At 34.4% G+C, this 12,001-nt stretch overlaps 2 protein-coding genes and 1 long non-coding RNA gene across 3 annotated transcripts in view; all 3 read right to left on the bottom strand.

Moving 5' to 3' along the window:
* The window catches only part of aus (argus), a 131,109-nt gene that overhangs the window by 95,510 nt on the left and 23,598 nt on the right, over positions 1-12,001 (bottom strand). The window lies entirely within an intron of this gene.
* On the bottom strand, positions 411-1,259 carry LOC136350788 (histone-lysine N-methyltransferase SETMAR-like). Its single transcript, XM_066302869.1, has 3 exons — positions 1,022-1,259; positions 629-948; positions 411-557 (listed from the first exon to the last, which is right to left on the bottom strand). Exons 1-3 carry the CDS (start codon positions 1,257-1,259, stop codon positions 411-413), a joined length of 705 nt encoding a protein of 234 aa, XP_066158966.1.
* LOC136340044 (uncharacterized) lies at positions 3,906-4,566 on the bottom strand. The gene is made up of 2 exons (XR_010732244.1): positions 4,389-4,566; positions 3,906-4,186 (listed from the first exon to the last, which is right to left on the bottom strand). It is a non-coding gene; the product is annotated as an uncharacterized lncRNA (long non-coding RNA).

The following is a 12,001-nucleotide window of genomic DNA, read 5'->3' as shown; positions in this document are numbered from 1 at the left end:
AAACCGAAAAAAGCATTATCCCACTTTGGCGTTCATTCCTTCGTGAATACGGAGCAACTAATCTAATAAGGGGAAAAAACAATTTATCCTGAAAGAAAATAATCAGATTATAACAGTCGTCTTGAAACGTCGACTCACATCCTCAACGAACTTAATATAGCCACCTGCCAGCGCTAACAAAGCGATCGGCCTGCGAACATTACTTCGCCATTAAGAAAAACCCCCCATGCTTTCCGGAACTAATTTGTCTACAATTCAATTTTGATGCAATGAAAACCACAAAATCTTGCCAAAATATTCCTAACGAAGGTTTCTTGGTTTTCTTATATCGTTGTATATCATTCATAAAACACTACCAAACGGCAGTTTCAAAAAGAGAAAAACTACTTGCTAACTACGGACTCGATCCATCAGTCGAACAACCGTGAACAATTTAATTCTCTTTTTAAAGAAATATTGGTAGCGCCAAAGCAAGGCAGACGGGGGGCAAGAAAGGGATAGATTCTTTTGGCCGTAGAGAAAAACAAAACTTCACATTGCCTGTTCATTTCCCAAGTCTAAAATGTGAATACGAGAATAGTGCCAGAAGTAGACGACCTAACGCTTAAAAAAAAATGGAAAATCATACATTATTTTTCAACATAGCCTCCTTTAAGACTGACACACTTTTCCCAGCGATATTCAATGAAGAAGCTTCGAATGTTTCAAAATAGGCATCAACCTCGGACTGCACCTCTTCGTTACTGGCAAATTTATTTCCACCGAGCCATTTTATCAAGTTCGGAACTAAAAAATAATCTGAGGGGGCTAAATCTGGAGAATAGGGTGTGTGGAGAGAAGTTTCGAAATCAAGTTGAGTGATTTTGGTCATCGTTGACGGAAATATGGACTGATGCGTTATCTTGATGAAACAAGACTTTCTTATTCGCCAAATGCGGTCGCTTTTTCCTAAGATCAGCGATCAAGTGCTACAATAAATTTGTATAATATTCTTCGTTTATTGTTTTTTAAATTATCCCACGGGCATTCCGAAAAACCGACGTCGTCATCTTTCCTGTAGATGAAATGGTTTTCACCTTCTCTGGAGACGATTCTCCCCTTTGAGTCCGTTGTTTTGACTGCTCTTTCGTCTCACGTATGAAATGCTGAACCCATGTTTCATCCGTGGTTATGAATCGACGCAAAAACTCGGCTTTATTGCTGCGAAGCTTTACCAAACACTCCCTTGAAACATCCTCACGGCGCTGTTTTTGTTCCATTGTGAGTTATCATGTCACTCATCTTGCGCACAGCTCTCTCATGTCCAATTATTCGGTTAAAATACGATGTACAGTAATTTTTGAAATAACTAAAATGTCTGCTAACTCGCGTAATTTTCCAGTACAGCGTTTCGGATTTTTACCACAATTTCTAGGGTGGTCAGATCTGGAGTGTCACTGGGTTGACTTTTGCGGAGTTCGTCTTGACAGCTCGTACGACCGTGTTTAAATTCTGCTACCCAATATTTTAGAGTTTTTGACGAAACAACAGATACCCTCAAAGTAAAATCTAACTTCACTTTGATGTTGGATGAACTAAAATCTTTTATATGAAAGTATCGAGTCGCAAATTGATCACCAATAATCTCTATGTTTATAAAATCTCTAAAAGTGTTTACCAAAAACGGTTCTAAAACACACACGATTCAACGTAGCACCTTCCAATTGCAGACATAGACTTTTTAAGAGTAAGTCTTTGTAATATAATTTAGAAAAAAAATTGCCATATACATGTCAGATCGAGCACTTCTAGGACTAACCTCGTAACTCGCATGTAGTAACGATCATCCAATATTTCGTGGTTTGTTTCAGATCTAAAAAGTAAGTATTCTCAAATTCTAAACAGGGGCGCGAAACCTATTGTGTTAACTAATGGTATAAAGAGCGAAATTCGTGACCAAAATCAGAATTCCAGTCAAAAACTTCTCTAGAATTTTATTTTTATGCGGAATATCTCTGTTTTTACTTTCTGGACATCGTATTGGAACTAAGGATTTTTTCAGGGTTAATCTTTATGGTCCAAATAATATTGTTTCAATTATCCAGCCAAAAAGTTATACGATCTAAAATTTTAGGTAAAAACCTAATTCGTGTGATGTGGAATCATAATGGAGGACCTACTAGTTTATTGTAAGCAAGTTTTCTGTTTCAAATATTTTAAATAGCTCTATAACTCCTCCTTCAGGGCTCTTTGTTTAAATATGCACCTGTTCTATTTCATTTCGATTCCTCTTTTCTAATCTACTTAAGTAAATTAAATTTCTTATGAAACAAGAAAAAAAGCTTCCTGTGGCAATTGCTATGCCGTGGCAATAATTATAATAATTACCTCAAAATACAAGAATTTAATTTAACTCCACTGAGAAAGGAAAAGGTCTACCATTCGTCTTTTCCTTCCCCCAACCACCAATCAATAGTAAACATCTGAATATCCCTGCCACTTCTGCATTCCAATTTCTCGAACATTCCAAAGCAATATGTAAAATGTAAACCCCGAGTGGATAGTAAATAAATAATGCTTTGAATTGTATTGTTCGAAAGCCATAGAGGAAGCCATCTCAAAGATGTATAAGATCGTTTAAATGGCAAACCTCGTTCGTTTCATCTCTTTTACGGATTTAAAAAAGTTTCCCCGAAATTCGCACTCAAAGGTTTACATCTTTTTCGGCAAATTTGTCCTAGAATTATGTACTTGGGCATTCAAAATTATTGGCTAATATGTCTTTGGTCCAGAGATTGACTTGGAAAGAGGCTAAAAAGACAAAGTTAAATGCAAAAGAATTTCATTAGGATTCTGCAAGAACGAAAATCAAATAAAACTTCGAAGCAACTTCTGGAGAAAGTTTTTGGAATCCGCGAAAAAATATAAATGAACATCCCGCGCATTTAAATGATCTCCAGGAATTTTAGAGGCGTGTTCTCTTTATTTCCTGAAACGGGACGTATAATATTTATGTACAGTTTCTTTCTAATTTGCATTTGAGATCGTGTTTTCTACAATTCTGCTCATATGGAATTCCAAATGTGTTTTGAGTTTTCGAGGAAGAACCTTCATATTTATTCAAATTTTTGCTTTTAATAAGGAGAATGTTTCGGCTAAAAACGACAAATGTGACTTGAAAATTAAGAGACCTCTGGCAATTACATAACATTTCCAGCATCTATAAAAGAACACTTTAAAATTATCCACCCCGGAAAACCGTGTTCGTCTTAAGAGTTGCCCATAAATATTTCAGCAGGCTCATAATTAAGCGCTTCCAAGTTTGCATGTTTATCCAAGAAACCTGGAATACGTTAAATATTAAAACATCAGAAAGGTATTACTTTGCTTTTACTCGGAATTTTCGGTCTAAATCTTTGTGTCACCTCCCATTTCCTCTCCGACGCGATTTTACAGGTTTCCAAGTGTATGCTGTAATGTGTAACTTATAAATTTGTCTGTGACATCGGAAAAGGTGTATTTAAGGGAAACGTTTCATTTTAATTCGATTTTATAATGCTTTGGTCGCCTGAACGGTTTTTCCAATAAGCAAAAACAACAACCTATTTTGATCGAGAACTAAGTTTCGAATCCGACACAGTCGGTAAAAATGCCATTAGACGGCATTGGAAAGTTTCTCGTGATAAATGAAAACACGACTTTTCAAGTCGGTCCAAAGTTTCATTGAAACTCCATAGAGCGTTAACAAGCGTGTCACCCAAAATAGGGAAACAATTAGAAAACTTCGTACTGAGTGGAAGTTTTCAGGGAAAATATCGGGTGCAATATGGCGTTAATGAAACCCCATGAGACGGAACTTTGCTTACGTTACTTCCTGGTGTTTTTACGTTTATTTTTGGGTTGTTGGTTGAAACATGAGCAGCCTGTACTAATGGAAGGGGCCCTTATTTCCGTTTATTAAAAAATATTCTGAAAACTGAGGTCAGGAGGGATAAGTATAATGAGTTGTCCTTGATCACAAATTATAAAATGGACTTAAAAGGGTTATTTTGAAGTTAACGTCATTCTTAGTTGATTCCATATTTCTGTATGAATAAACACTTTTTCTTGGAAAAAGTTTCACGTTTCGAACTTCGACACGTTTTGAGAGTGGCTTTTTCGTTGGTTTCGATGGTACAAAACTCGTGATCCTGGATCAAGACACTCACTAAAAAATGAAGATTTGAATTTAATTTTTTAAATTCCTATTTTTAGATTTAATCTGCAGGAACAAACACATTTCCTTTGGAATAAGGATCAAAAGTTAAAATTTTTTTAACGGAAACTCCTGCAGTTTTTTTAATATGGATGTTTGTGACACGATGATAAACTTGTATTGGAAACAATTAGTTGTTTAGAATATGCCTTACTTTTGACTTTCCCTCATTGCGACTGCCCCAATTTTGTATATTTTGTTCCTTTGAATAGGTCTCAACGGTTAAAATTCTCGGACAGACATTTATCTAATGAGACACTCATAAAAAGAGGACGAATGTGGACCGAATTGTCAGGACGTAACCTTATTAATTTATTATTAATTAATTTAAATTTTGTCTTTTAGCTGTCAACATCAATTAATTGTCAACGTGACAGTGTCAGCTGTCACTGTTTACAGATGTGACGTTGGCGATTGTTTTCGGAGTTTTCCTCGGACTCAATCTTCCTTATTCTTTTTAATGCCTAAGTATGGTCACATGTAAAAACGAACTTCGAGTCAACTTTCGAACTCCTTCAACTTAACAGCCTGCAATTTTGTTTATATCGCGTATTTTCGTATTCATCATATTCTGACTTAACCCGGCGTTAGAGCTAATTAAAGCCAAATAATCCAGCTCGATTAAAACGGTGAAAAGCGAAAATGCGTTCGAGTATATCAAACCGAAAGCAACAAAGGTTTAAACAAACGAAACCGACGAAATACGAACGCAAAATTAATTTCTCTGCAGTTCGTGAGCTCCGGCCATTGCGCAGAGTTTCGCAGTTTATTTTGTTTGCAGTTTATTGTTGACGTAGATCAGAGCTTAATTAGTCACTGTGTTTGAAATTCAAATTGATTAGGGCGCGCATGATAATACATAGCAGGGTGTTAACATGATATTGTTGCAGAGGATTGAAATTGATACAACCATATGTCCCAGCTGAGCAGCCCTTAGGTCCCTAAACGCTAAATTTCATTCAAATTTCTTATTGTAGAGCACCGTTCTTAGGGTTAAGTTAGTCCGTTTATTAAGGATTAACAAACGTTTGGCTATATCCGTCAGCAAATTTATTAACGGAAACTGACAAAATGCCACAAAAGCATAAGCCCTCCTCGTTAGTTCCCTATCTTAATATCGCGCTAAATTCAATATTTTCCTTTGAAACTCAATTTCAAGTTTCCTAAATGTTTTCCTATTTTCGGTGACGTGCCTGTTACCGGCGCCTGAGCTTTCCTACTAAACTTTCTCCGAGTAGGTGCAAACTTCACGAGTTAATCCTGTATATTTATAACATAGAGGTTTTTAATTTAACTTTATTGAGTTACCTAAATGAAGCGTTATTTCAGTGAAGTAGCAAGAAAACGTTAAAAAATCAATCATCGTTCCGGAAACCGAAGAATACAACATAAATTAATTCGCATTGGATAACTTTGACAATGTCAATAACGGGGCTGATTGAGTTTCGCATTCGGTATATTGAAAAAGCAGACGGTTCTAGTTTTAATAAAATAAACCGGCTTTATTCTCGGATACACGCCGATTTAATTGCGTTTGTTGTAATAAATTATTTAAATGAAGTTTCTGCGGAAAACTGGAAAATTTCATCGGCCCTAACAATGTTTTGGAAAGATACAAGCGGATTGTTTTGATTTCAATTTCAAATGCAATAATCCGACTTAGTCGACGCAAAGGTTTTGTGAATTTTCGGAATATCAAACGAACCATAATTGAGGCCTCAAGACATCGTTTTGGTCGCATATGCCGCATATGCCACAAATACACAATCGTACATAAGCGAATATTTCTTTCGTTTACACTTGAAAAGCGACTTTAACAGAAACTTGATTTGGTTTTACTTTAAGAAGAGCTGAAAAAGTCAAATTTTGATGCGAAGAAATAAATTTTTTCCGATACTGTGTTTAATTGGCACTTTTCTACACGCATTTGCGTTTAACGACTGGTATTTTCCAGAGCGTGTGTATAAACTTTACCTTTTTTATTATTTCTTATATATGTATCAAGTTTTGTTATCTTTTTCACATGAGCGTAGATCGGTGAATTATTTTAAATGTGTGCTGGGCTTTAGTTTATTCGTAAATACAATATAAATAAATCAATAAAAGTAGTTTTTTAATCGGTTTAGAGCTTTTACGCTTATGCAAAAGGAATTATTTGAATAAATGCATAAAACGGGGTCTTTCTATTTATTTGGAGAGATAGAAAGTAATTCTAACAAATGCAGACATATTCTCTTTCCTAAGATTCTCTGTTTAGTAAAGAGATGCCATAGTTACTTTTAAGTAATCCTGTCACAAATTTATATAGAAATGCCTACAAAATAGCATTTGATCCTCTTTCCAACACTAGTGTGACAAAGTACAATTTTCTGTAGGTAAAAATGTAGAGGAAGTGCCTTTTCCCGCAAACTCAACTTCGTTTTTGGCTTTCTACCACTTCGTGTGCGGAGAAGAGGCTTTTTCTTCCTTAGCCTGGGGTTTAGGTTCTCTAACACTTGTCGCGCGAAAATTTTATTTTTGGATATATTATATAAATTTTAAAGCTCTTGATAGAATCAATTTTTACAGAATTCTCCACTCTTTCACGTGAATCACTACTCAGGAAATGAGAACAAGTCTTTGTCAAGACCCTAAACGAAAAATTGCATATAATTCAAATCAATATTGCTTTTATATTTTCCATAACTTTCTACAAGTTTCCCTGTTTAATTTATCGTAAAATGGATAAAGATAAAAAGATATATATATTCAGAAATAGTTTTTTTAAGAAGTTTGGGGATATGAGCCAAAAACCATTACTTATTTCTCACCTTATCCTCAAAAACCTTAAAACTCTTTCTTTTTTTACTTGACTTTCTGTTATTTAAATAAACTTTTTATATACAGGGTGTCCCAAAAACGCATTTCAGAAATGGTATCATGAGATTATTAGGGTCAAGACATCAAAATTTTATTCAAAAATTATTTGTAAAAAATGTCTTATTTAGATGCTATTAGTGGTCATAGTTCTTGGAAAAGAATTTTTTTGCAACATCTAGAGAATGGGTCAATCCATTTTAATGAAACCCATTGTGCTTTTATACATTACATACTACAGTACACAGCATTATTACAGGGGTTATTTTCATGTACCATTCATGTGTATTCACTCGATACAAGTGGTAATTTGTTAGCCATCGTCGTACAAAAATGGGTAAAACTTTTCACTGACTAGCTCTATCATACTGATTTTCTTTATGATACTTTAACCCTTTCTTCAATTCTTCTATCTCTTGAAAATTTCTCTCTTAAACATTTCATATCGAAAAAAATTATTTTCTTTTCTCATACACAACACCAATTTGCCATCGCTTCGATAATTATCGATACTTGATGTGAACGCTGATGGCACTTATGGAAATTATCAAAAAAATTTATCAACAAATTTGGAAGTTTTTTTAAGACCAATAACGGCGTTCTGTACTGAAAAAATAACAGATATGGTTAAATTTGTGGATTTTGGAAAGAAAATATGATATTTTATGTTACGATTTATGCAGCGCACTTCCTGAATCACCAGAAACTCCATCGCCGAATATTTACGCGAGTCCCTAGATCCTTGGGGAGACCCATATACCCATAAGGGAAAAACGCATAATTTTAATCGTATTGGTAATTTCTTCATTAAAGAACGTTATTAATAATCTCAAAAGATTTTTTTTTTAATGTCGATATATTTTCGTAAAATTTTCCATAAGTGACATCAGTATTCGCATCGACGAGTATCGATAATTATCGAAGTTATGGCAAATTGGTTTTCTGTATGAGAAAAGAAAAAAAATGTTTCATCGTGAAATGTTAACCGTACGAGAAATTTCCAAGAGATAAAAAAGTTGGAAAAACGGCTAATGTATCACCAGACAAAAAAGTTAATACCATCCAGCTGCCCAGTGAAAAGTTTTGGTCATTTTTATACGAAAATGGCTCAGAACTTTCCATTTGCACATTGCGAATGTTACATGAAAATAATCCCAACATTAGTAAATAGATGCACAATCGGTTTCATTAAAATCTATTAAAACATTCTCCAGATATAGCAAAAAAAATATTTTTTAAAGGACTTTGGCTGTTAATAACCTCCAAACGAGACTCTTTTTTTCAAATAATTTTTGTACCAAATCTTAATGTACTGACCCAAATAATCTTATGATATCATTTTTTAAATGCATTTTCGAGACACCTTGGGCACTGCCAAGTTTAATCCCAGCGAAATTCCTACAAAACTGTTGAAACGGAATCTAGGTATTGGCTAGATTTTGCGCCCCTACAAAACTAGCTTGATTGAGCTTGATGGTAAATTTAACAGCACATTAATAATTTGACCCTTAGCCATTTAAGAACCGACCTTAAAGTAACAAAAACTTAATTGTAATTTGTCATGTTTCACTTGCGAACGCACCTGTCATCGTTTCCATGTTTCGGTGCCAAAAGTCATTTCATGTCTGGTATGCGAAGCTTTTATATTCATTTATTCAGACTTTACTGGACTATGCATACAAAAAGGAGAGGGAGCGTGACCTGTCGTTATTTTTAATTTCCTGTCGGCAACGACCAAATCGCCCCACTATACATAAAATGTGCCGAAATTCCACAGGAAAATTTATAATCACCACCAGCTTTTATTATATTATAATAACAATCTTACCTGATAGATCTACAGAAAAAGTAAAGTAATTCGTACCTCTTCACAAAAGTAGGAATCTACGTATAAAATCAATATTCGAACAAAGTGAAATGTAGTTACATCTCGAACTCTTGCTAACAACCCTAAAATAGGGAAACAATTAGCAAACTTGAGGTTGGAGCTTGCCTTAGAATAATTATTATGATTTAACCCGCAGTAGCTTTTAATGAGCTTTTGAATTAGTCGCATACAGTGAAGTTCTTTCAATGGTGGCATGTTATGAAATTCCTCCCATTCTTGTCAGAAAGCTCGTTCATCAAGCTTTCGTCCCAAGTCTAATAAAATAACACGAAATAGTCATTACTCAACACCACAACGGAAAGAATATTTTCAAGTAAAAACTTGCGGGCGAATTTCGGTATATTCCCTTGACTTCTCGAGTGGATCGTAAAAATACCATTACTGACTGTGCAATGAAAAGTTTCCATGATAAATGAAAGCACGACTTTTCAAGTTAGTTTGGGCCAAAGTTTCATTGAAACTCTGCAGACCGTTAACAGTCATGTCACCACAACAAAGAAACAATTAGAAAACTTTGGATTGAGTTGAGCTGAGCGAGGAAATATCGACGGCATCGTAAAATTTTATGACAAAATACCCTTAACTTACGAGCTGAGACTACTAAATTCAAGCTTGAGTGTTCGACGAACTATTAGGATAATGGATATGTTTGTCCTAAAATGAAGTCAGAATTTATAATGTAATATGAGCATGATGGTTGTTATGCTGCAGGATTTGAATAAACGAGAAAACCTAAAAAGACCGATAATCCGCTAAAATTTCACCTAAAAGATTCTACACATATTTGAAAAGATCAGATATGAGTGGAATGAAACTAGAAGCGTTTTCAAAACCACGTGAAAATTCATCAAGCGCAGAAATTCCAGGCGCAAATTCTTTGCAATTATTAAATCAATAAGATTTCCAATTTAAATTATATTTCAAGCAGCTTCGGGGTTCAAATTTGCTGTAATAGGTTTTCTAATTGGACAAATGCGAGATTTGTGAAACCGAACTAAAACCAACTTTAGAAATTACCAAAAATTTATAAAACTAAGAAGTCTTTCCTAGGGTTCAAGCTACTCCAAAAGCGGCAAAATCTTAATGAACCAGAAATTTTTAGGGTCAAAACTAACTATTTAGTTAGATTTTCTCCAAAAATGTTTGTCTTCTCATTAAAGGGGAATACATGAGATCGACCTTTACAATTGTCTTACCAAGGATAAAAGTTGAATTTCATCAAATTAGGAATTGTTTTTAAAGAAAATTGTAAAATTTTCACAGTTCAAACTACTTCAAAGAAACGGACTAAAAATTCATGAAATGAGGAAAGGAAGAACCCTGTAGGATATATTTATTTATAAAACATTCCAACAGAATTCCATACCAAACAAGTGTTCAGGGTCTGTGCTACCGGGTTACTTTTCCATCTAAGATTCTGTGTTTAAATGAAAGAGGAACGTGACAAAGACGGCTAAAAATTTTTCAAAATTGGCTGAAAATATATGAAACTTGGAAATTTCAAGAAGTTCTCAAAAATCAAAACATTTTTTCCCTAAACCTTTCAAACTTAAAGAACCTGAGATGTCTGAAATCCAACTGAAAAAGTCAAATCTAGAATTCTACAATGTAAATTCTTATTTGGCATGGAATCTTAAGAAATTCAGGTTTTTCGTTATTAAGGTTTGCTACAATAACTGGATACTTACTGCTCTCTCAGTGAAGCATTCCAAATATTTTAATTCAAAAACAGGTTGTTAAATAACCAATTATAAAAACTTTATGACGTGTCTAGCATTCTGGCAAAGAACGCGATATTGATTATCTTTCTTTTTATTTGAATATGCCAAAATTCAGTTAACACAACCAAATAAAGTTACGAAACTAACTAACAGTAATACGAAGCCAAAATCTAATTCTGAAAGAAAATACACAGGAAAATATGCACAATGAACATAAAATGTGTAATTAAATTACACCAAAAACCGCAGAGGAACGGCCCCATATACAGTTGTAATTACAAAAATATGGAGGGTCTGTTAGTCATCCAATAATTCTCCTATAAAATAATTGGTAAGGCACCGTTCATTTTCATAAATTAATCATGAATTCAAGATACAAAGTGCGGGTCGCATTGTCAATGCTTAATTTTTTTCAAAACACTATTTCGTTGGTGTCAAATTCTGAATCATGAATGTGACTATTTCATCAAAAAATTTCTTTCTAAACTTATGTCCTTCATATAGATAGCGGTAAGACACCATTCTATCACATACAGTCAATCACAGTTGAAAATGCACAAACCAAATGGGAAAATTCGCAATGTTGCCAGAGTTTGGCATCAAATCTAGATTTGGGGACTTTTTGCGTGCAAACTCGACTGCATTAACTTTACTGAATATTGTATTTTGCAGTACCTTAAGCGATTTCTAAGTGGTTTTGGCACATACGTAATCCAAATTGTTAATAATCCAATATATTTTAAAATTAATTTAATATCATCCGGATATTTTCCCATTCATTTCTTCCTTCTCTATTATCTTTCGGGTGAATGGTTGCTTGGGCGTCAAATATTTCCCGAGAAAAACCATTTTTAACCGTTAGCCAGCAAGAAGAAACGTTGTTTTATTTGATCTTTGCTTCCAGCACGCCGGGGGCACGTTATTTCCTCCATTTTCCCGGCCTAACGGCGTAATTGAGTGATTATTTACTCTGTTCCTGGCTTTAATTAAGCAAATCTTTGTCACAATATTGACGCTTTATGGATTAAGATTAAAGCTTTTATGCGAGCGTACATTAAAAAGCCATGGGAGGGCGTTTAATACAATTTCCATCTGGGAAAAATTTATCTTGCCGAAACGAAATTTAAATTTAAAACCCGGAAAAATCGTTTTCCCTAGGTTTTCAATTAGTCACTCTGTCACGTTGTCACCGCTACTGAGTTAATTAGAATTGGCAGGATTACCTAATGTTTTCTTTGTTCTTTCTTTATGCAATAAATTACAGTTAAAAAGCGGAAGATGGCAGTTATTGGCCAGGTTTCA

Source organism: Euwallacea fornicatus, chromosome 1 (genome assembly GCF_040115645.1).
Source record: "Euwallacea fornicatus isolate EFF26 chromosome 1, ASM4011564v1, whole genome shotgun sequence".
In the NCBI taxonomy this organism is placed as follows: domain Eukaryota; kingdom Metazoa; phylum Arthropoda; class Insecta; order Coleoptera; family Curculionidae; genus Euwallacea; species Euwallacea fornicatus.
This window is presented reverse-complemented; position numbering and strand designations above follow the sequence as displayed.